This window comes from Chlamydotis macqueenii, chromosome 3 (genome assembly GCF_036417535.1).
Source record: "Chlamydotis macqueenii isolate bChlMac1 chromosome 3, bChlMac1.mat, whole genome shotgun sequence".
Taxonomy (NCBI): domain Eukaryota; kingdom Metazoa; phylum Chordata; class Aves; order Otidiformes; family Otididae; genus Chlamydotis; species Chlamydotis macqueenii.
Genome location: NC_141558.1, coordinates 4,052,138 through 4,077,924, shown reverse-complemented (window position 1 = coordinate 4,077,924; position 25,787 = coordinate 4,052,138). Strand labels below are relative to the sequence as shown.

Here is a 25,787-nt window from a genome sequence, read left to right as displayed (position 1 = left end):
TAAAAAAATATCTCCTTCCAGTTGTACACTTTAAAAAAAAGGGATCCAGATCAAGTGAAGACTGACCTGGAGAAACAGAGAGTGTATGGTCAAATGGAAATTGTTTCTAAATTTGTTCTAGGAGTTGCACGTGGAATCATGGGAGATTTATTCCAGATTCACTGATACCAGAAAAGGCAGATGATGTGATTAAACTTCTCAAGGTGCAGTTAAGGATCTGCCAATCTTTCCTCCAAAGACATTTTCATGCAAATGGTAACCAGCACATGGTGCTGTTACATGTAGGATAGGTATTTTCCTGCGTCACTTACCCAGTAGAAGCCCGTGGCCTGAAATGTTGTAGAAAACATTACTGTCTACACTAAGGTTTGAGATCCCGGTCAGATGGAGTCCTTGGCCAAAGGAGTCCAAAACACAACAACCACGAATGTAAGAATCTGGAAAGAAATAAGTACCGTGAGCAAAAGGTACACTATAGCTTGCAGGTTGAGGGAGTTTTATCTTAGTTCCTCATCTTTTGATACTGTTCAGTTTATCTTTTTGGCTCTTGGGAGACTGCTCGGTTGCACCTGCCCACACTTACTCACCTGACAAATCTTTGCCAACAGGCAAATATTGCTGAGATGCCCACAGTAGAGAAGAAGGATTCCAAGCACAGAAATGGGTGAATCGAGGTGATCCACTATCATGAAGAATGAGGAGGAGATCCAGTGAAATGATATGGTAGGACACAAAGAGTAAATTATGTCAGTAGCTCAGGCAGTTGGATGATTGAAGAGGGACTGAAGGAGAGGAAGAATGTTTCGGAAGGGCAGTGAGGACAGGGCAGGTATCTTGTACACCTTGTCTAGCCAGGCATGGCCATCTGCCTACTGTGATCCAAGCTCATGGCCAGTGCTGCCCTCTGCCACCAGGAAGCCTAGATCCTCACTCAGTGATGAAGATAGCATAGGAAAGGCATAAGTGTGGGTCAGCTCGAGGGCAAAGTCCCATCCAGTACCCTTAAAACATTGTTAGAGCCCATCTAACTTCCTCCCCTCACCACGGGTCTACAAAGCCCTCATTGCCACTTCCACGGAGATAAAATGTTGCAATTACCAGTGACAAAGTCAAAATAACTTAATACGTTCCTTAACTTTCAGGTGATAGAATTAAACTTTGGCAGATGCAAAGGAACTAAAGCAGCTGAAAGCACTCTATCACGATTCACTTGGGCTCAGACTACAGGGGAAGTTTTCTTGCTTTTACCAATCCAATTTGACCACTGACCCCAGAGCTGAGCAAGCTTTTGAGGTCTGTCCCAGCTTTGGGCAGGAAAAGATGGACATGAGGTATCATTCGGGCCTATCCCCAGTGGAGCTGTCTCACCTGCCATCTGCACGTTGCCAGCAACGGTTACGGCACTGTGGCGCTGCCGAAACACTTGGCCCACGTGGCGGAACTGGACCCCTTCCAACTGGAGCCAATTGTCCTCTCCCTGGAAGGCCTCCACAACCACGATGGCCCCCAGGTCCCGAGAGCCCAGTTGCCTCTCACTTCGCTTGTACAGACACCTGGAGCCACCTAGAATACAAGCCGGTGGGAACTGTCAGTGTTATTTCTCCATGATGACCATGGGATGTCCAGAGTGCCCCAAGCAGCATCATGAGACTCACCACACTGACCCAGCAAGACCCCATCTCCAGTAGCAATCCCAAACACGGACCCAAAGACAAATAGCCACAGGCAAGTTTATTTGATCCTCCCTCTAAGTCTTCTCATGGTTTCTTCCCTAAGAGTTTGCACTTTTTTAGAGGAACATATATTAAAATCAGCAAGAAGCTGTGGCAGTTTTATGCCTTGGAAAATTCCTTGTGCTCAATTTTAAATAGCCCTATCCATGGGGAAGATGGATTTGACATTGATTTACCTTGGGTGAGGTTCTTGGAAAAGAGATTGGTCACGGATGTACTGAACTAAACTGAAATGAGAACATTTTGAAACGTCTTTAAAACTCTTGATCTCCCCACTGTCCCTGCAGATGGATGAGGAACTGTTACTAACCACAGTTTCAAGACAATGAAAGCAAATCGTAGGACTGGGGAAGGGATAGACGTTCCTGAGAGGCATCCTTCCATGGGCCCATGCTTAGGGTATTTTGGTACAAGGAGATTCAGGCTACGAATGTGCAACTTGGGCTTGTTCAGTGGAGGTGCAGAGGGGATTTCAAATTCCAGCACTGCCTATTTACATTCAGTAATGCTCATTTTCCTCTTAAAGAAGTTAAATTAACCACAAAAAACACTGCCCACTCATCTTCTGGTGACTCCTCTGAGAAATCCTCCTATCCTTTAACTCAAATAAAAACCTCAAATGGTTAGCACATTTCAGAGACTATTTTTATGAGTTCCACAGAAAATGGACCATAAATCTATGAGTAATATAAGCAGTTGGCTGCTGGATATCAAATGAAGTCTTGTGTCACAGTCTGAAAGCCCAAGGCATTTTATTTTTAAAGGAAACCTTACAACTGGGTTGCCAGATAACCTAACTCTCCTGCAGTTATAATCACTGTGTCTGATTCTGCTTCCTCATCAGCTGGTGTAAATCAGGAAGTGACTTGTCAAACTTCATGGTCTTTCATACGGGTAAAACTGAAGGAGAACTGAGATATCTAGCATTGTTTCAATAGTGCTACAATATGCTACATCACCTGTTTGTTGGGTTTTTTTTGGCATCTCTAAACAGCATCTCAATATTTTATGCAAAAGAGTACAAGCAGCATTGTGCTGGGTTTTTTTTTCCTTCTTCTTAAAGTGACTAAAGAGTAAACACAATTAAAAATTTAATATATTATGTACACTGAAACATGTTTTCAGAAGATGCTTTCTTTTCCACACCCTTAGGCTCAGGCAAAACTAAGGGGTCTTTCCCAAGATGGCTTGAAACAACAATGTGAAAATAATACATCTGAGATACGACAATGAAAAGCAATTCAGCTCCCAAGACTTCACACTTCAATGTCAAACAATATTTGGAAAGATAAACTCACTTTCCTGGTGCTGGTATGTCTCAAACTTATCCTATTAAGAAAGATTTCTAATACACAATGATACCACAATGTGATTTTAATGGAACGGTTTTCTTCCTCCATACGTTTCTGTGAGAAAAGACCTCCTCACCTCTGGTAACACCTGCTTTTGCACACTGTCTGAGGTGTGACATCCTCTCCGTCGTGACATTTCCTTGGACAACAACTCTCCTGCTAATCAGTGCCACCACAGCACTCAAAGGCAGGCGTTGCCCACTCGCCCATCCCTCTCCAATACTGTGGGAGTACCTAAGGAATGACACAAAAGAGGCACAAAAGCATCTGCACCTGCCAGAGGGCAGGAATGAAGTTTATTCTAAGTTTATGACTCCAGTTGCCCAAATTTAGACCCAGATTCAGTCCTCTTCTCACCATGGACAGTGACACATCCAACATGTTTGTATGTATGGGCTAGACATAATTTTTCTTGGCTGATGTTTATTTTAATCTTTTTTTTTCTCCCAATCTCACAAATTTTCCTTAGATTTTGCATGTTTACACCAAAATATTTCAGTCTTTGAATTTCCTTAATCTTCCCAAAACATATCTTGGTGAAAAACATCAGTATTTTCCTCCTCAAGCCCCAAATATTTCTGAAAATGACACCATTAATCTTCCTGGGTGTGGGAGTTGGGTCACCTCCCAGATGGCTAATGTGTTTCAACACTTGGGTTCCAGGTGATGATGATAAGAAGTAGTTTGCCCAAGATCTCCATGCGCAGAAGATGAAGAGCATAAGGCTCACTGACAACACAGAAGCAGTATCTCCAAACAGAAGTAATTCCCTTTGAGCGTGTTGTTAATCATCTTAAGTAAATTAGTCAAGAAGGGAGGACTACTTTTTTTTTTTTTTTAACAGAAATCAGACACTTCTTGTGAAAAAAAAAAACCAACCTGCTCTTTCTCAAGAAATTAACTATGCAGAAAAATTCTTAGTCAACCCTATGCTGAGACTACTGGACTGTACTGGCCATCAGTGTGTTCTGCTTCAAAGGTTTTCTGAGTTCATGGTTATAATACAGAATTTAAACATAGTCAGAAATATTCAGTATTGAACGTCCACTAGCTTTAGGGGGAGCAAGGAACTGAAATATCTCTGACTGCTTTTGTTAAAGGGATTTATATAGTTATTATGTCCCACAGGAAACTGTAAATCCCCACTTTGACCAAATTTTCCCCTGGTTTAGCTCTGTTCTATAGAAATCCCCTTGGTCCTTGAAAGGATACCTGAGCGGTGATTTAAGGTACAGCTCCGTGTTGTTCACAGACTCAATAACAGCCATTTCTTCTTGCTGCTGTGCATCTCCAAGGCCTGTCCTTCCCACCATGATTTCATCACCAGGTTGCCAGTCAACAGGTTCCTGGAGCACTAGTTGTGTATCATTAGCATGAGCCGATGATTTCAAGTGTGTGAAAGCTACTTTGGGCATCCAGCCTGAAAAAAAAAATATATATATAAAAAAATAATAAAAAAAACCTTAAAAAAGCAGGTCAATCAACATAAAAAAATAGGAGCAGCATGCTTAGAAAACACTGTCCTACTTAGATTGTCCCATAGTCGTTAATTTATTTTCAATGCTGTGTAGGAGAGAAAATATGAATGTTACAAAAGAGGATTTGTGCACATCTACTCGGATCAGAAATGCAGCTCTTTCCAAACGACATCTCCATTTCCTATATTTTGTCCTTATTGGTTCCAAAAAGCTAAAAAACAACATGCTGGAAAGAAGTTTACTCAACAGTGGGAGCTGAGGTTCAGTTTCATTCCTCCAGACTGACTTGCCTATGTGAGAAACACTCTTCTTAAGCACCCTTGATAACCAACAGAGAAAAGCAATCCCTGCAGGGACCATCGTCCTTCTCTGGGAGCAAAAAGCACTTTGAATTTTCAGATTCCCCACTCAAATGTCCAAAACAACACGCAGAGTATCTAGGCCCACAAGTAACTTGTATTCACATAAACACATGCTTCTGTTAGTAACATTTCAGCGACGTATGGGGAGACAAATATCACCAGTTTAAAAACTTCTAAAAGTGACTACAGATTGCTCAGCTAGAAACACAAGGTAATCTCAAAATTGTCTCCAATTGGGGATGCAAAAGGAAGGGTCATTTTTTGAAATCTTGGGTTACGTAGCTTAAATATTTGTTATGAAAAAAAAGTTTGTTTCAGTCTTTTTAATCTAAAAATAGAAATATCATCACATACTATTTTAAATGTAACTTTGGTGATTTTTTTCACAGAAAACTTGAATCTCAGAAAACACTGCTGATATATATACTTGGTGAGGCCTTAATCTGGATAGACTTGAAAACACATTTTCAACTTTAAGATTCAGTTGACGTGAAGGTCATGTAAAATCCCTGGAGATGAGGATGGGCTACAGGTTTGGCAAGTAGTGTGAATACCTGGGTCAGTGTGATTGCAAGATGAAAAAGATCCCTTTGCATCAGCAACCTCTGACCACCTCTGGAAGGTAATAGCAAGGCTGCAACTGCAGCTACCCAAATTCCTGCCTCTTCGGTGGACATACTACCAAGTCTGTGTACAGCAAACCCCAGCAATGAAACATCTTGCAATAACACCAGAAATCACTGGGGGTAGAAGTTGCATTCCATAAATAATTTTCAAATTATTTTAAACAAGCTTCTCTCTCTCCATTTCCCGATTCACTTTCTGTTGCTCACACTCTAGTGTCCCAGTTCTTTCCTTAATTAAGATGGAAATAAGGAGTAACATCTTCAAGTCAATAAATTCACAGTAGAATGAGAGAAGGAAGAATCAAGTCTTTATACTCTGTCATCCTGAAGTGTATTTGAACACCTGCTCTGTGTGTCAATGACTTGATGGGCATCTAAACCTAGCTGAGATACTTCTGACTAGTTGCTTTTTCTTTTTTCTTCAATTAGTACCAAAATTTCTTAATTTACAGCTAAGCAAATCCCTGAGACATCCTTCACTTCATGTGCTTCAGTTCACGTCATAGAACTGCTTCAGAGTGCATCAAATGGATTTCCTTCAGATAAAACCAATGCAGAAGCTGTCATCCAGTAGGACATATAATACACTTTAGACACTAACGGAACCAGACTAGAATGACTCTTTAGTAGCCCTCAAAACACATATAGTGTGGACCTTGAATCCTCAACACCTACATCATTTGCTCTACAAACCTGCTTCTGTTGGGCCAGTGTTTTCTAATGTAGACATAACCAAAGCCCACCTTGCACCGTTCATGAGCACAAACATCAGAGATTTTCCCTGTGAAACCTCATTCTCAACACAGCCTTCACCAGCTCAAAAAAAAATCTTCTTGGTATCAGCCTACATGGATTGTTTTACTGGCAGCAGTCTCATCATCTTTATTCATTTACCTTCTTTCACTCAGTGATCCTTGTGAATTTTTAGGACTCACATAAAAGCAAACGACTGACAGCAGCCATCTGCATGTTGAGTAGCATACGATTTTTCTCCATCTCCGGACACTTTGTTTATAGTACTGATTTGTGTGCATGCGTTCGTGTGTGTGTTTGAGTGCATCTGTGGCCAGACACACAACTGACTCCCATTGTGTACATCTGTCACACACATACTGCAGCAACCATTATAAAAATACTGCTGGGCAACAATTTGTGTCATTAAGAAGCGCAAACCACCATTCCGCGTTCGAAAAATACTCTAATGGAAAAGGCTTGTTTCACGCTTTTTTCCACTGCCAAGGTCAGAAATAAATTTTTTTAAGGAAAATCTTCTCAAGTTTGTTTTTTTTTCTTCTAAAACAAGAGTATTTAAGGTATCCAAATATTCTCCTTTTTTTTCTCTGTTTTCTTTTTTGACTTACTTACTTACTGTCCTCTCTCAGCCTCCCTTTCTATCTCCTATTCCACAGCTTGTTTTATCTTTTTCCTGATTATTTAGGTGGGCTGGGGTATTTCTTTTCCCACATACAACAACATCTGTAGGCCAGATCCTCCTCTACTCTAAGCAGCATGGGTGACATCCAAGATTTCGTTGGTGACACTTTCGTGGTTAATTCACCAGGGAGGAAAAATAACTGAGGCTTCTTTGCCTTAACTATAGCATATTCCTAGCTTTATGGTTTTGATGGAAGCCCATCATAGACCTACACACCCACACAGAAATGTACTACACTGTTCTTCGAGCAGTCATCATCCATTGCTGTTTAAAATCACCCATTCCCCTTTCTACAAAAAAAAAAAAAAAAAAAAAAAATTACAGCTGGTAACTGTAAATGTCACCTTTTTTTTTTTTTGAAAGTATGTATAATATTGTGACCTATGTCTCTCATAGTTCCAATTATAGGAAAACATGCAACCCCCACATTCTCCAGCTTCAGGATCCAACAGGTTTAAACGAAGATAGCTTGAAAAAGAGCACAACTCCCACCGAGCTGCTTAGTCACTGTTACCAATGGTGTCTGCAATTGCATTGACTTAGTCTGGAGACTGAGAGTTGGTTTCAGGTGCCTAAACACATTATTTTGGATGTGCGGTTGGCCTCTAGCTGCTGTTCCAGAAAGTCATTGGTCTCACGTAAGTCCTGTATCCTATCTGCCAGACCTACATAGATACTATAGGGTGCCTGAAATGGTCCTTTGTACTAACACTCAGGTAAACAAACAGCCAAACAAATGGTAGACAGCCAAATCAATGTGCTCCTGTTTGTTGAAGAAGTTTCCAGGCCTCTGCTCAACTACCAGAAGTGGGCTGGCTGGACAAGGTACACCACTTTTCAGAAGCACTCTTTCACCCGGCTTTTAAATCGGGAGGTGAAATGTGCTGATGAACATCTCAGGAGGGAATGATCTCCAGTTGGGAGATAACCGTCATTTCCCAGAGGACTTTTCCAGCCTCTCTCCTTCAAAGAATCAACAAACTTTCTACAAATATCATGAATACCTAAAGAAGTATCCCTGGAATGAAGACCTCTGTCTTTGCAGTCTGTCTGCAGGACTACTCACCACCCTTTGGAGGCCCAGAGCCCTCTTTCTTGTTTCTCCTTGAAAACAAACTCTATTTCAGCTGAAACATGCAGGGTTCATAAAATAACCTTCAGTGATTGGGACTGGACTGGCCAACAGGTAAATAAATTACTCGTTTGAGAGTAGGAGGTTTCAAAGACCAACAGCTGCAGTATATGTAAATTATTTTTTCCCTCAAAAAGTACTGCAAGCAGAAACACTCAAAAGTACTGAAAAATAGATGAATCTGTATAACTTCTTAATTATTGAATTCATTTTTAATAATTAACTAAGCTCAGATTGGAAAAAAAAACACATCTTGAGATCTGAAGCAGAAGTGCCTTCACGTTAAAGGGACAGGACAGAGCCTCTAGACTTGGAATGCTACTGCAGGCAAGGTAAGAATTGAATATTTTACTAAATCACTTGGCAGAAACACCTTTACATACAGAGCAGAGGAGAACCATCATGTCAAAAGGCAACTCAGAAATGCAAGGAACTTGAAAGCAGATTCCAAAGTGAACTAATCACAAATAGTACCATAAGGAACATCTTGGCACCAGCACCCCGGTTTATGTTTCCTGTTGGAAGCGTGATATAAGGATGCAGTCTTGTATAGACCTGGCAAAATTATTAAGAACAAGGCAATTCTCATGGGTACAATGCCACTCTCTTTTCTATGTCAAGTAGAGAAGAAGAGAAAGAATATAAATTTAATTTCTTACGATCTCTGCCACCAAACATTATATAAATCTACGTAGGATGATATATGACTTCACTAACTGATTTCACCTAGTCCTAAAGTGGTTCAACCAGAGATGAGAATTTGACCTTCACAGAAATGTCTCAGAATCACTTTAAAACTCAGCAAACCCAGCAAGGTACGTCAGGGTATGCTTATCTCCAGGGTTACGAGAAAGTCTACAGCAGGCAAAGTGCTTAAGTACACAGTTAACATCTGAGCAGTCCAGATGAGTGGGGCGTTTACTGACTTGCTTTAACTTGGCATAGCCATACGTCCTAAATTACTATGTTTAAAAGAGTTTCCAAAACAATCTGATTAATCCGATGGTCTTACACCCTTGGATTGTAGAGTATTTTATGTGTAGATAAAATAGGTCATTATTTATATTCCTTCAATTACAAAAAAAAATATTATTTCCTCTTCCAGGTGTACATTGGGTGCTTTAATGGGTGTCAAAAATTTAAACTGGGCATCGGAGAGCTATCTCTGGTCACCCGGATTTGAAAGCATGAGATGCTACAATTGGAAACACCGAAATAGAGGGATTTTGTAAAAAAGTTACTTACAAGGTAGGGAGAGGCAGTTGGAAGCTAATTAATTAGGAGACACGTCCTATAGTCAATGGGAAAAATAGGGGGTCTATACACTCTGAATAAACTGGAGGAGTTTTTCTGTCCCAGTACAGGCACAGGAGAATTGTTTCCTCCTAATTCAGGCAAAGAGATTGCCCCAAAGTGACTCAGAAGCAGTTCAGTGGCCACGGAGCCTGGGAAACTCCAGCTGCCCTGACCAGCATCTGCCCCAACAAAGCTACGGATTCTGAACGGATGTGCAGACCTGTGCTCCCCTGATCCCTGACTCCCTCCTCTCGCTTATAACCTTGAGCACGTGCCCAGGCTTTCTGCCAGCCTCTCAGCACTCCAGAGCAGAAAAAGAGAAAGGGAGAGACAAAAAAGCAGTGGTATTGATCTCAGCTGAGAAAGGCTGTTCCAGATCCCACTCCTCATCCCAGTGGGAAATTTTGCTTTAGATAAAACAACTCTTTTAAAGTCTCTGCCAGACCAGACAGTTATGAAGTGTTAAAGTGCTCATTTCACCCACTCCACATGCATTTAGGAAAAAAAAAATCATCTCCTACTCACTGCCTTAAAATGTCTTCCAGCTTCCACCAGAAAAGAAACTTGGATTGACACTGGTCACCGAAGGAGGTACGTAGTTTGTAACCTATTATTTGTATTAAAGTAAGGCCCACTATGCTAGATACTACGAACACATAGATAGCTAGGGCCAGACCTAATGGGAGTCTCTCCACTGGATATGAACAAGTCCTACCACGGCACTCATTGACCTGAGGAGCCTACACTTTTGTGCTTCACTCCATGCAAACAGGGATGAGGCCTCCACTAAACACAGTAATGAATCTCATTGTACATAAAGGAAGGTGAGGAGGAGATGTAAAAGGATCAAGGGTTTGGTTTGAGCTACGAAAGTGTCTGGGATAAAGATAGGAAGTGAGTTTCCTCTAAGCCAGCCCAGTTTCTCAAAAATGAAGCCTCTCATTCCAGCTAAGAATAATCTAACACATCTAAAAAACAACACTCATGTTGTCCAGGGAATAATTTTCCAGAAACAACTCCTGTTTGAATTGAGAGTGATTCATTGAATTCCAGCCTTTTTTCAGTCTCCAACAGCCACTGCCTGAACACTTCTTTTCTTGTTGATGCACCGCTTCTTTCTTTTCAGCTTCTTGTAGTTCCTGTCCTTCACCTCTCCCAGTCTCTCATAGAGGGTGATGCCAGTCACCACACAAATCTCACAGCTTTGTCCTTTCTCCTGTCATTCCTTCAAACCTGTTCCCTTCCTCCTTTCTGTGCTTTAGACTGTTGCCACATCTCCCAGACTACTACACCTCTTCCTCACATAGCTTCAGGAATGTATGGGGCACGGGTAGAGAAAATTGACCAATCAACCGGTTGTCCAGTTGATTTGTGAAGGCTGGCGGCTTGAGCAGGCAACCTCAGGCAGAGTGATTTTTCTCAGCCTGCTTTGCCCAACCTCTCATTTCTTCCATCCACAGATTCAGACTCCATGTGTCTTTCTATGTTTCCAGGTTTTTCTCTCAGGTTCTGCTGCATACATTTCACTTCATGGTCTTTCTTGTTCTAAGTCTGTATTTTTTCTGTCTGCAGTTTTTGTTCTGGAGAATGCTCCTTTGGACTCCTGACTTCTCCTCTTTCAGTTCAGCCAAGGTCATTGATACCTCTTCTTTCTTCTAGCCAAGCTGTACTTTGGGTGCAGTGTTCCAAGACTGACATCCAGTCATCAAGTTATACACACCCTCATATTTCTCCCCATAAGTTTCGCAATTTCCACCTCTGCTTCTCCTCTTTGTCTTCAACTTTCTTCCCAGCCCATAGCCTGTCTTAGGGTCAGTCTGTATTTGAACAAAACATGTGCTTACCTCTCCTAAGCATTTGTGGTCACCAGATTCTTGAACATCTCAACACATCAATCCAATGGCGATACATTCAGAAAAAGTCTTTAGGTCTTCTCATTCTCCAACTCAACTTCTTCCATAAAGCTGTCCTGTGATGCTGGTTTTTTGTTTGGTTTTTTTTTTTTTTTCAGCATTTTCAGAGTTACTGGCCATAATCGTTCAACTACATTTGTTTTCAAAACATGCTGCTTCAACATACAATAGTCCTTCCCTGGAATATATTCAGGACAGTCACTCTTCTGTATCTGATTTATCCTCTCGCAATCTGCATCCACAGAGAGCATGTTCTTGTTCTTACTTCAGTGCCGATGAGAAACCCCAGACCCCACTGCCTAATGATTTCCCTAACCACCAGTTTGCTCTGAAAGGAACTCTTGCCTTCCACACATTTCTATTCAGGTAGATTAATTCCACCTTAAACCTGTGGGATGCTCCAGATATAAGAATTTAAGTGGCTGGATGACATGTTGCTTAGATGGAAAACAGAATCCCCTAGTTTGAAAACAAGACTTTTTGGAGCACATATCATCACCTAACTTTTGATAACCAGGAAACCTCCTAACCAAGCATGAGACCAACCCGTGTGAGGCACATCCAGAGTTAGGCAGAGCTGGAGAGTCTGGATTACACTTGGGACTGCTGGTAGAAACTAGACTCCTTAAATGGGTTTTAGGAGGATTGGTTCCAGCCCTAAGCCTGCCATGGAATGGTTGGTCTTTCCCAAAAGTTGTTTAAATGTTTTAAGCAATCTTCCTCTTCTGGCGTGGGACAGCAGGCTTTGAACCCTTCTCCTCTGACTGCACAGGGCCAGGATCCTGCTGCATTTCGTCTTCACTCCTATTTACCACAGATTAATTAATTCAGGTTACAAACACACAGTTTGTTTGCAGTGTTGACAAACTGTAAAGCTCTTACTCCTTTTGACAGTTTATTGGCGCTTTAAAGTTGAGGTAATGAGATCCCTTCACACCACAAAAGGAATTTACAAGAACTGCAAGGCTCAGACACACAATCTATTTGCCATGACTATACAAGTTATACTGCAGATAATCCGTCAATCTGTTGTAGCTACGTTGTAAATCTTTAGTGTAAATGAGAATAAAATCTTTCAATTCTCACTAACAAAGTGAAAAGAAATGAGCAGTTTACATTCCCCAAAAAAAAAGAAAATAATTTTGCAAGAGACAGAGTTAAAAATGTAATTCAATAGATTATAGCTATGATAAAAAAAAAAAAGGAAAAAAAAACCCCACCACCATATAGTCTCCAATAAAACACAACAAAATTTACTGCAGCATTGCAGGTGTCAGGCTGCCTAAGGAATCCATCTTCTCCACTATCATAATCCCTTATTATTCTCTTTTCCTATCCAAATTGCACTGCCTGTTCAAACTTAGCTTGGCCATTCCTAAAATTTCCAAATGTCAAAGTGATAAATGGCAATATGCCCACTGGAAATGGGTGCTTCAGAAAAGATTTTAAAATATTTTTTTTTAGGTATTTTTAAATTCAGGACAGAGACTTTTCACTGCTGCTGTTTCAGTCAATAAAATGAACCAAAATAATAATAATATATAAAATTCCTTAAGTGAAAAAGAATAGGAAAGTCCTTTTGAGAAAAACCCCTTAGTTGGGATAGCACACAGCTGTGCTGCTACAGCTGTCTATGGTCAAATGGACCTTAAAGCACTGGATCCTTAATTAAAGACCTGGAGAAATTACTTCATGAACATGGATTTGATGAAGACTTTAAAAAAAAAAATGTCCTAGCTACCTCAGCTCTCACAGAGATTAGCCCAGTCATTGGCCATAAAGTGTAGGGAATCAGAAAAGGAAGAACAAGAGCTTCTTCCCTCCATTTTCACATGTGTTCGAAAACATCCGCCTGAGCTGTGAGCCTTCAGCACTCTGGACTTGAAGTTTTCCAGCTTACTTCTCCGTTTGTTCCAGTCCTAGGTATATTCCCTTAGCATTTGCACAACATTTCTAGCTTGTTTTGCAGTGAAAGGAGTCTATTTTTTTTTCTTTTTTTCCATGCAACACATCTTAGAAAGACAGGGATATCTCTGCTCTGGAAGTGGGAGATGTCTTACCACCCCCTTACAATCCTGCAGGACAAACTGCTGTGTGTGGGCAGCTCCTGGGGAGATGCAGACAGCTTTCCTGTTACTTCCCAACACGGAAAGCTTTTCATTCATACCCCGAGGTAAAATAAGAGGTCCTCTCTAATTTAAAACTGTTCATTAACCCTTGGAACACCCAAGAGCTTATCAGCTTTTTGACTGCTGCACAGGCAACCTGCAGCAGCCTCGGCGCTGGGTGCTCAGGGTCACCCTAGGTATTTTAGATTGGATGTAAGCAGGGGCTCAACCCGTAGAATCACAGAATGGTTTGGGTTGGAAGGGATCTTTAAAGGCCATCTAGTCCAATCCCCCTGCAAGAAGCAGGGACATCCCCAACCAGATCACGTAACTCAGAGCTCCAACTAACCTGGCCTTGAATGTTTCCAGGGATGGGGCATCCACCACCTCTCTGGGCAACTCGGGACAGTCTTCCACCACTCTCATTGTCAAAAAAAAATTTGCTTGTATCCAGTCTGAATCTACCTCCCTCTATTTTAAAACCATTACGCCTTGTCCTATCACAAGAGGCCCTGCTGAAGAGTCTCTCCCCACCTTTCCTGCAGCCCCCTTTAGGCACTGGAAGGCTGCTCTCAGGTCTCCCCGGAGCCTTCTCTTCTCCAGGCTGAACAGCCCCAACTCTCTCAGCCTGGCCTCATAGGAGAGCTGCTCCAGCCCTCTGATTGTCTTCATGGCCTCCTCTGGACCCTCTACAACTGGTCCACGTCCTTCTGATGTTGGTGACTCCAGAGCTGGATGCAGTACTCCAGGTGAGGTCTCACCAGAGCAGAGTAGAGGGGCATAATCCCCTCCCTTGACCTGCTGGCCACGCTTCTTTTGATGCAGCCCAGTCATTTGATGGCCCCATTTTGTGGGACAAAACCCAGCACCAGGCGCAAGCTTTACACAAGTAACAGGCAGACTGAGACAGGAAATTTGGATCTACTTGGCCTCCTCATGTGAACCTCAGTAGGTCTCTATGCGCAAAACCATCATGTACCATCTTTTGTGTGGCACTGACGTGCTTGGCTTTGGGCAGAGGCCCTTCACGGAGAGGCTCTGGTGCTGCGTACCACCAAGGTAGGGAATTTGGGGTGCTGCTTTGGGCTGAGTCTGCCACATTTCCCTGCAGTTATTTTCTTTCCGAGCACTGTGAATGCACAGATGAGTCACATCTCAGCTTTTTGTTTTTAACCTGCTTGGTGGCCCACTCATCCAAGCCCCAATGCAGACACAACTTCAGCATCTCTCTGGATTCTTCCTCCTCTCATGTAAAACAAGGGTGATGCTTCTCCATTGTAAGTGCATTCTGGAGGATGAAATCCAAGTCTACAGCTAGCCAGATGTGATTGTGCTCCAAATGCAAATGAGGCCAAACCCTCAATATCTTCTACTGAACAAAAATTCCACAAAAGAAAATATTACTTTTTGAACCATTACATCTTTTTTTTCCCCTTTGTATTAAGGTCACTTTGGGAGTTTAGAGGGTTTGATTTTTATTCTGTAAAAACATTGCATTCCACTAGTGTAGAAATGTTAATATAAAAGAGATATAATATTAAAAATAACACTATGAAAGTCCAGATGAAAGAAAACTGATAGATTTAAACACCTTTTCCTTCTTCCAGTGGGGAGAAAAACATCCGATATCATCTGAAGGAGAGGACAAAGTGAATAATTTTTGTTTTCTCCAGTAGGAAATATCCTTGAAAGTGACCTAGTTCTGCTGAATATTTCATGAACTACAGTTATCACCTTAAAGCATTTCCACCTAAATATTTTTGAACGGCACCCTCAAGAAAGCAAGGAGTATCTGACTGAGGATGGGAAGGGCTGTGTGACTAAAGAGGTCTATGGAAACCCTCATCGTTGTTTTTTTCCTGCCGCATTACACTGCAGAAAAAGTACCATCCCTATGTGCTGCCCCATAAATGCAAACATTTCCTTTAATCAGAGGTTACCCAGCCACTTTGTTAAGTCACATCAATCTAGAAAGGAAGAGGAAAGATTTTCCCAGTTCCTTCATTGCCTTTGCGTAAACCAGTGAGCTTGACACAAAAACCATGCTCCACTCTTGGAAATAGCTCACAACCAAGAAAACCTCTTTAAACTCACACCAGGCACAAACTGCTTCAAATGCAGCAGCCAACCACCACGCAGTCCCGTGGCGAGCCGCACACGGCTGTTAACATTTTGCATTATTGCCAGTCAATCTCCCGTGCTGCTGCCGAAGAAGACGGGGAATGTCTGCCCGCGGGAGCGGGTACGCGGGGTGGCACGGCCGTTTAAATGCTGAGATCAGTTCGCTACATCCCTGGCACACGAGGAAAGAGAATTAGACATGCGGGAAAAGTGAAGATGAGCCCAAATGGAGGGTCCCTGCCTGACAGCCCTCTGCAAACCCACATCTGGGTCCAGGCTTCTCAGCTTGCCAAACTTTGCAGGCTTTCTCCCATCTAGGGTGGAAATCCACCCTGGTTTTGTTGTTGGTTGATTCTCTTCCTCCAACCAATCTGCTGGTTGTATTTGGGGCCGGAACTGGAAGGGGTGTTCCTATGTTAAATTCAAAGGTTTAAATGGGCGATTATTTCATCCCGCAAAAAGCCTCCGCATTTGTAGTAACCCATAGACCTACCCTACATCAAGAAACACAAGCTGATAGAGTATAGCTAATATACTACAGATAATAAGCTATACTCTGTATATTTTGTATTTCATATATATTTTTATATATACAAGCACCCATGTCTCAGTCTCCTTTACATCACATGTTTTCCTCATTAAGACCAGCACCAAAATATAAAGCAACTGGTTTAAGTTTAAATCAAAGACGATAGATGTATTTCTGCTAGAAAGAAGGGCAAGCTATGAAAGACACAGCAGCTTTCCCTAAACCGAGCTCTCTGTTTTTTTTTTTTTTCCCCCCCATCTGCTAGGTCTTTAAAACCTAATGGTCATCTTAAATTTGTGAATAAGAAAGTGAAGGAACAAGTCATTGTCCATTAGTTACTCCATGGGAAGTGCCTAAGTGCAGTTTCTTACCCCCAGTGAAACCAAGGGGATTCAAGGCAGCTTAGCCTTCTGTTCAAGAGCCATCTGCTTTAATGCATCATGTTAAAGTCAAGGTCTTGAAAGGAAAAACGCTATCACAGAAGGCAAAAAGCCTCCTGCAACCACCACACAGAATATCTAGCATCTAAGGAAAACTAACCCATAGACGTGACCCCAGAAAGAGTAAAAGAATCTGAACTCGCAGTATAACAGAAGTGTGCAAATCAAAGGTTTCTTTTATTGGGAAATAATATGTATTGAATGGACAAATACTTCAGTAAGGTAAAAAAAACCCCATATTTTATCTCTAGCAGATCCCTGCACCCTATCTTGAATCCCCCTGCTACGGATTTTTTTTTGCTTCTTTCCCCAGGAAGATTCTCTTTTTAATATGTGAGTAAAGCAGAACAAATTCTCTCATGTTGTCTATGATCTCTTAATCTCAAACTCAGCACAGATATATAACACTGCTTAATGGAGGAAAAGCAAGAAGCATTTGATTAAATGTTTGATCTCTTGAGAAATGCACAGGCTCTGTAGAGCACGTTGCATAGCTCACAAATATTTTTGTGTTTTATTATTGATTAAAAGTGATTAAAATTAATAATCAGTTCAACTGATACAAAATAATATCTTTTTCCTGAGATAACCCTGAAAATGTGTAAGATTTTTTAGATACAGGGCAGTCTGGGATAGAAGAAGTGCAGAATTGCCTCTGTAATGTCATCTGCCACCGTCAACACCCATTGCAAGTGCAGGGACATTCTTTACAGCCGGACTATCCACGACTTTAGAGGACTGAAACGACCACTGACGCTTCTGTTTAAGTTATGTTGATTATAAATAGGTGTGTTATTAAACCAAAACTTTCTGGACTTTTTTTTCTTTACCACACAGCATTCACAGTTTGGAGAGAGTGAATGTGGCATGGTATTAAATCTGAAGTGTAGCATCTTCCACCTAGGTGGAGAGGTATATGTTGTTAGTGAAAATAGAGGGAACAGGCTCTTATGTTCACATCCTGTATTATCAGAGTGTTGCTATTGACAAAGTTTCAGCCAAATACACAGAAAAAGTGCTGGATTTTGTTTGAGAAGAGGCACAGTCTGCTTTGAGGGGACACAGTGAAATAACGACCTCACCCACACAAGACTGCTAAAAAATGGAAGAGAATGGAAAAAGACTTGAAATTTTTTCTGTCCATGGTAATAAGAGTGTTGGGACCACAAAAATAGGCTGTCACAAAGAAAGGGTAGGTGTCCTGGGCTACTGATGTAGCACTTACACTGCTTCTGCACCCAGTCCCTGCCCTCCACTCAGCATCCACCAGTGTCTTCGGTCCAGCTTCCCTGGGAAGGACACAGGCGCAAGAACAACCAAGGCCACCAAGCTAAACTTCTCTCCCGAATCTTGTCAGGAGAGTTTCTCAGGGAATAAAGTGCGAATGGAGCTGGAGACAGTGATAAATTTCCCTTCTGAACAATCAATAAAATTCTCTCAGCCCCGCTCAGGCCCCTACTGCAGATGCAAGGGCCATAATTACGCTGTCAAAAAGTCGAGTTGCCCTGGCTGACTGAAACCCCCTTTAAAACTGACACGTGATTGACAGGCAGTTTATGGGTGGCACGCTCTGACTGGCAGGGGAGTTGGCTAAAGCCAAAGGCAAGAGTGAAATTTCCCAGTCTGTTACAACCACCGGAGCAAAGGACAGCCACTCACAAGGGAATTGTGGGAAACCCTTAGTCATATTAACATATCAAAGTGAGGAGCTGACAGCCCTTACTAAACAATCTGAACTCAACCATGGCTGCAGAGCATCCCCCAAACTTCCTGGGCTGAAAGAGAAGAGAAATTAAAATTCACTTCCCTGTCTTCACCAAGACAGCCGAGAATTTGGAAGCCAGCATATTTAATGATTCCGATCTAAGATAACATATGTATGTGTGTGTATGTATGTATGTCACAAACACATATTGCTGTGAGCATGTCAGCCTCTTTCATATATATATGAAAGAGGCTGTCAGGCTCAACAACTTGTTCTATACCACAGGCCAGACTGGTACTAAATTGGAGACAGAACAGCATATTTCTGTTTCATTAAAGCAATATCAACCCAGCAAAAGAACACAGTCCTTTTGGTCTTGTTTTCTAGCAGACTTCTACTGCTTCAACATTAAATTGCGGATTACATGGTTTGAATGAACATTAATTGAAGCCATGCACTGGGACTGTATGAAGTGCAGAGCGTAAAAGTGACTTCATAGTGAGTTTGGATTTCTTGAGGAAGAAATGGAGAAGAATTCTTGAATAAGTATTGACAAGAAATTGAAACCAGAGATGTTTCCACTAATAGGCCAAGCCACCCTTGGGTCCACCTATCTCCATCCAGGTAATGCTTGCGTTGCAGACCTCAACTTCTTGGTTTCCTGAGGAATGAAGAATTGCTGGGAGTTACGGCACTGAGTAAAATGTATGAAATATCAGTGAGAAATACCTTGAGGGTACTGACATGGACGCCTGGGTTTACTTCCCTCCATCGTATCGCCAAGGTAACGCTGTAAAAAGTACCTCTGCCCTGTTTGCCTCTGTAATGTCATGGGTTCCCTGTGAAGATGGAGTCAACAAGCAAGTGATGACACAGGCTCAGAACAGAAGCAAGAAGTAGCACAGGAGGCACAGCTGCAAGGAGATGCTGCTGGTTTTTTTTCTACATTGCTAGAAAACATAGCAGCACAAAGAAAGACAAGGCTCTTGTTATAAAGCTCTGAGAATTTAAGGACAAAATCCTGACTTGCCAGGGTCAAACTAAGAATGGAAGGATGCTCTAAAGTAGCAGAAGGTACAGAAAGCAATACAGCAAAAGCTGTTATCGCGCAAATTCAAATCAGACATTTTAATACTTTTCTTAAAAAAAAAGACAAAAGCCATGGATGATTAACCAAATTAATCCCCTGGAACAAGCTTCTACAGAAAATGCTGGGTTCCGTTTCCCTTGATGTCCTCAAAGACCAAGCCTTTCTGGAAGGCATGCTTTAATTTCACGCGAGTTACTGAACTCAAGGCTGGGAGAACTCTGAAACTCAACGGCCAGAAACGGACAGTCAGTTCAGCCCAGGTGATCCAACAGCACCTCTTCACAGAGCCCCTCTAGGAAATCTCATAGAAATTCTCTGCCACAAAGCCAGTTTACTGAAAATATTAAAGCTGTTTGCAAGCACTAAATAATTTAGCCTTTTTGTGTCTTGATGTAGCGGTCAAGAGAACCTGATGTGGCATTTGGGCGTACCACAGTCCACCACCCTTGCCACTGCCAGGAGCACCTTCCCCAGCCTCTGCTGATCTCTCCTCATTCTGAAAAGCATCTGTTCCCCGGCTCCCCTCGAACAACCGACCTCGTCTGACCTTGCTCGGCTCCCACGAACTGACAGGATTACCGCACAGCGGTACAGCTCGCTCCCTGTCTGTGCTCAGATTGTACCCCTCGGTGTCTGACATTATTTTTGACCGAGAGCCGTACGTGTCAGCGATGCTCAGACAGCAACATTTCTGCCTGTGGGCCAGGGGGGTGCAAGTTCAAGCCCTTTTGGAGGATACAAATGCCTACCAATATGAATGTTGACACACAAGAACATAAGGGAGGGAGATGAGGCATTCAGATGCACTGGCTTTTTTTTTTTTATCATCTCCTCTGTGACACATACTGCCTTTAAAAACAGCCTGTTAGTTAATAACTTGACGTGTGTGCATTGCACTAATATTCTGCTTCATGCTGAGTCTGGGCCTGAATTCCACATCCAATCCACCGCACCAAGAAATTCCCATTTTATTCCTGTATTTCATAGCCTTCCAAAAAAAACCCCTCTGTATCTGGATACTTCTACCCCACAACATCTGCAACCCTACGTCCATTTTCTGTCCTTTTGGTGCCTTGTCTCTTCCACTTGGTAGAACATAGAGCTCTGGCCCTACAGGGCTTCCTTTGAGAGAAAAGTCCAGTGGTTAGAGTAGAGAACCTGGCATCTAGGGCCGAAATTCTTGGCATTACCACGGTTTTTCTGCATAGCCCTAAACTTGTCATTTATGACAGCAACCTGTGCTGAGCAGGTGGGGCTCTGTGGACCACCACGAAGACAGAGAGATACCAGCTATCCTCTTAATGCTAGAGACAGACGGGTGGCATTGGAATGCCACCACAGCACGGAGAGATGGAGGAGGAGGGGAAAACACACTGCCAGGAGCTCTTTGCTTCTGCTTTGAGAACTTTCATCCCCACTCCAGCTGGCACAGGCTGCTAACTGCAGCAGGCTTGGCATTGGCCTCACCATGAGACCTACCTGGCAAACTACCCTCTCTTGGAAACTCCAAAAGCCATACCCTTTTTGGGAGGGAAACTTCCCAGTTGCTCTGCAGAGAAATAAAGGGAGAAGGATACCCCATTCTAGTAGCAGAGCAAACCCACATGATTCACAATAGAGATCTGAGGTCCTGTTTCCAAGGGACAGAGACTTGCATTTGTGGACGGACATGCACAAATACAGACATCTTCTAGGCACCTAAATGACCGCCAGGGTTTCATAACTACTTTACGCCATCTACCTCAGGGGCCAAATTTTCAAAATTACTCAGCTCCTAGTATAGGAGCATTTATGGAGACACAACACTGAGCAGTAGAAATAGGAGTTTGGTGGCGAATGCAAAGATATGAAGTTCTGTCCCAGAAGTCAGACTTCAACAATTACTTAACTGCAATTAGAAATCCGAAGTCATTACAAAGTCAAAGCTTTCTTTCCTCAAAAATAAATATTTGCTTTGTTTTTTTTTCTTTAATTCATTTGTGCTTTGTCTTTGAAGGTAAGAAAAAATGTACTCACCATGAATGGAAAGGGTCCCATTCCTCACTGCCAGGAACTTGACCCCATATGGAAATAATGGTGGAGAATGGAGGCTTCCATAGAGATAGATGTGTGCTTTGTGACAGAAAGGGGACTCGGGAGATCCCACCCGGAGCTCTCCTCCATCAGATATCAGAATGTAATGAGCATGCAGTTCTACAGGTCCTGGACCAGTGAACAAGAGTTTTCCACCTGAAAAGAAAAATACAATCATAGATCTAACAGCTGGTCATCATCTCACAGTCAAAATAGCTGCAAGAGATGGATCAACAAATGGTTTTGCAGTAGAATAATGAGATTAAGGGTAAAATAACTGCAGTGTTTTCTGCAAAAAATCTGCCTTGCCCTGTACCTTTACGAATTTATCAGCTCTTTACAGACCATATTAATTCAGTCCATTTTTCAATTCTACACAGTCTACCTTTCTAGTCTTGAGCAAGGTCATTCAGCCTGGGCAGATATCTAAGTCTCTCCAGTTTCAGTGCAAGGGAGTTATGTTTGGAAAATCCCAGTCTTAACTCTCACTCTCTAGATGTTAAAAAGGGATATTACTACTTAATTTGTATGATACTTTTCAGATTGCAAACTACTTGTGACAGGGAGAGAAGAAAACCACTTTGGAACATAAGAACTGGCACCTTGTTTAGATCCGCGGTTGGTTTAATCCTGCATACTCTTCCAGTTGCTGTTGAAAACCAGATGCTTCCAAATACAGTATAAGAAACTTCTCCCTGTTAACTGGATGTGAGATGATCTCCCCATCCCATGAAAGTCTCCTTTTAATCCTTAATTAGAGGTTAGCTTCCCCTCAAAGCATCAGGTTTCATCTCCCTGCCAACGTTATCCTTTTGCCATCTATTAGTATAACTGGATAAGTTTTGTCAATAATACAGCTCTTATTCCTCAAATCTTTCTGATATTTAGTCTCAATGACTTCTTGAAGCAATGAATTCTGCGGTCTAAGTACACAGCACGTGAAAAGGCATTCCCATCCCTTGGCTTTGAGTGAGTCTCTTCAGTTCTGTCAAATGCCTCCTTGGCTCTGGCCTTGTGTGAGCCAGCAATCTCAGTCTGTCATCTCAGGGTGGTTTACTCCTTCCATGTTTTCTCTCCTATGAAGGACACTGTCACTGTCTGTAAAATTTATTTGGACAGAGTGGACTCTCAGACATCTAATCATTCTGCATGTGGGATATGTCTTCCTAGGTCAAACCATGCTTCCCAGGAGACGCTAAGGGATATTTCAAAGCCTGGCAACCTCAGACCTTCTTATAAAGGGTCTATCACCCTCCCCACATTTCCCTTTAGGTGAACTAGTTAATAACTGTGCATCTCACACCACGGCCAGCTTTCTACTGGTCTTAGTGGTTTTTAATGGTGACCTCTAGACCTACCAAAAACTTGGCTTTCCTTCCTGACAAGATACTACCAGTTCTTACCACGAATGATAAGGGAGATGAGACCTCTGCCTTAATTTTGGTATTGAGACGAAAAAGGAGGGAAGAAAATTTAATATAAAAATTAGGTTCAAAACTACTTTGATCGTTACTTGCCTGTTGATCATGTCCTGCTGCTTTCAGTGACAAAGGAGATGCAGAGCCCTTGTGTGCCTTTCCCACCCAGTTGCATCCACTCCTGATGAATACATTCTGCTTATCCTGATCTCTTTATTCATTCTTGCACTGAGGGGCTTTCATTGTTTCATTGATTTCTTAGTCTCACAACAAAATCTAATAACTTAGTCTTAGTTCTAATTCCTTAGTCTTATAATAAAGAGAGTATTTGAATAAGGACTACCGATTAAATATTTTCTTTCCAGATTTCAGTAGACTTCAGATAAGTTTTTACAGAATATACCTAGTAGACGAAAGAGATAAATCTCACATTTTCTTGCTTATAACCACTGGGATTGCTCCCACAAACACCAACTCCCTTATGTGTATATGGTCTTTTTCCCTAAACATACTTGTCTATATACAAATGTATTTCTGTTAAGCTTGCTATAGTGTGTTTTTTTTACAAGTTTTACTGAATACACACTGATAAAACAGCATGAATTTCAGCTTGTTTCACTCAAAACGAAAGAAGATATATCTGACTTACTCTGAGATAGCTGAGACTTCTAGAAAAATGACATGTTCTTAAAATGTGTTACACTGAAATTGGGATAATACTTGAAACAGTATTCATTTGTGGAATGAAGGGACCATTGGATCACATCACCTGATGCTCTGTGCACACCACGCCATTGGAAAACTAGAGGGAGTCAAGCTATTTGTGTTTGCTGTGTACCCTCCAGAAAGGCAGATGATCAATTAAGTGACTTTGGGACATCACTCCACCACTTTCTATGAGCATCTTTTCCAACAGCTGATTTCTCTTACTGTTCACAATTCCTGCTTTATGTCCAGTCCTAACTTGTCGAGGATCACCTTTCAGACAGTAGTTCTCTTTGTACCTTCCCGCACTGCACTGCAGAGAGGTGTAGAAAACAGCATTTTCTATGAAAGTACTTACAGGTAAAACCAAATCTCAGCCTTCATTCAGACCAGTTGATAAGGTTTTTAAGACTCTCCCTGCAAGAAATCATCTCTAATTCATGGAGCAGTGCATCCTCTCCCACAACCCAGTGCTCCTGAAATTGAAAAGCCAGACCTCTTAATTCCTCTGCTCTTTTGTTATTCTCGATACTGCCTATAGAGGCAAAACTAGCTTACCTTCATACTCTGCCTCTTGCTTTTCACAGTGGAAAAATATACTACCTCATTTTTCCTCTTCATTACATTGGGAGATCATGTGCCATCCTTGGATCTGATCCTTTTCATGATCGTGGCTTTATCTGATAAAGTTCCTTATCAGCAACCACAAGTTCCATTCCTAATTGATCTCTGCCCAGCTCTCTTCTTAGCTGTGTAAATCTACATTTGGTTTGAAGGGCACTCACAAAATGTGATCAGTGACAGTTCTCCATTTACTTTCAGATCATCGATGACGTGCAGTGGTGTCCAAGCAGGCATGAAAACAGTTTCCCACTAACAATATACTTTTTAAGTTAGTACATTTCATGTCTGCTAGCTGCCATGAGATCTTGGCAGGTGATCTTCAGCTAGTCATCACACTATCACATGTCTTACAGATTAACCTTATCAATCAAACTTGTTATTTTCTTTGAAAATGAACTAAAGTTTGCTGTCTTTTCTCCATAAAAATGTCTATCCTGTCATTCCAGAACTCCTGTGGTTAGTAATTTCTGGAGTCAATCAACCGTAACATTTAACTTCATACAGTTTTCTCTTTTGACCTGAGGTTGATATCAGACTAAGCAGTCAATATTTTTCCCTTTACCTGTCTAGATCCTGACACGAGATCAGAACTTCTACAGTCCTCTGTAATTTACCATGTATTCTGAAATTAATATTTGTGGGCCACAGAATGCCTCCATCAACAGTTTTAAAGCTCTTGAATGAAAGTGGACCTGTTCATTTAAGAATGTATTCCTGAAAGATGTTATTTAACATCTTCATTATATTAACATTCTTCAGTAATATATGGACTGCTGGTCCATCTTCCTCTTGTGATATAATTTACCACCCTGTTCCTTCCCATACTGAGAACAGAAATATTTATTAAATAGATTTACTTTATATTAGCAGTGTTAATAATTTCATCACCACAACCTAGAAATGGAACTATAAATCACTGTGATTTATTTTATTCCTAACATAAAGAAAATACATTTTCCCCAAGGTCTTTATTGACTTCCTATGCTCCATTCATCTATAGTGATTTCTGTTTCCACTTCTCTTCATATAATTTTTAGTGAATATTCTAGTTGCTGCCATGCTGTACCACTGAACTAGTAACGCTGGTAGCCAAAGTTGTCCCAATGTTTGATGGCAAAATTATAGTTTTGCCTCAAAAAAAAGTTCTCAAAAGTTTTCCCAAGTTTCAGCTACATTTTCTCCATCCAAAATTTTCAATCTGTCTACAAGACTGATTAGAATATTAAATTCCTTACACAAAGCCTTCTATCCCCTTTCTGTGGGATGACAGGGATAGGAGAACGTAAGACTCTTGAGTCCTTTTCTATTATTTGTGGCCATTCCAACGTATGAGGCAGCCATGGGAAGACGCCTGTTTCCCATAATAGTCTGCGATTTATCTCCTTCTGCCCAACCCTCAGAGACACAACAGAGCACATAAGAGAGCCATACTTTGCTATCAGTACTGCAGTCACCTGCCTTTCTGGAAAACTAGCAAGAGAAGATGACAGCTTGTACTTCACATGGAGTCCCTCTTCCAGCAAAAACAGAAGCAGCTTGATCAGCAAGAGTTAATGCATTCTTGCCTGATTATTGGGTTTCTTTGTCCCTAGCTGCAACGGCAACCCAAGCACACTTGGCAACGGTGCAAAGATTTGGAAGATCAAG

The 25,787-nt window shown here is 41.7% G+C and overlaps 1 protein-coding gene across 1 annotated transcript in view; it reads right to left on the bottom strand.

Annotated features, from left to right (window-relative positions):
* PKHD1 (PKHD1 ciliary IPT domain containing fibrocystin/polyductin) overlaps positions 1-25,787 on the bottom strand; it is a 269,755-nt gene that overhangs the window by 145,550 nt on the left and 98,418 nt on the right. Inside the window, exons 36-40 of the mRNA XM_086744158.1 lie at positions 21,337-21,549; positions 4,298-4,505; positions 3,162-3,319; positions 1,369-1,563; positions 312-437 (exon numbers count right to left, since the gene is read on the bottom strand). Coding sequence (XP_086600284.1) covers positions 312-437; positions 1,369-1,563; positions 3,162-3,319; positions 4,298-4,505; positions 21,337-21,549 — 900 coding nt within the window. The remainder of the gene's footprint in view (positions 1-311; positions 438-1,368; positions 1,564-3,161; positions 3,320-4,297; positions 4,506-21,336; positions 21,550-25,787) is intronic.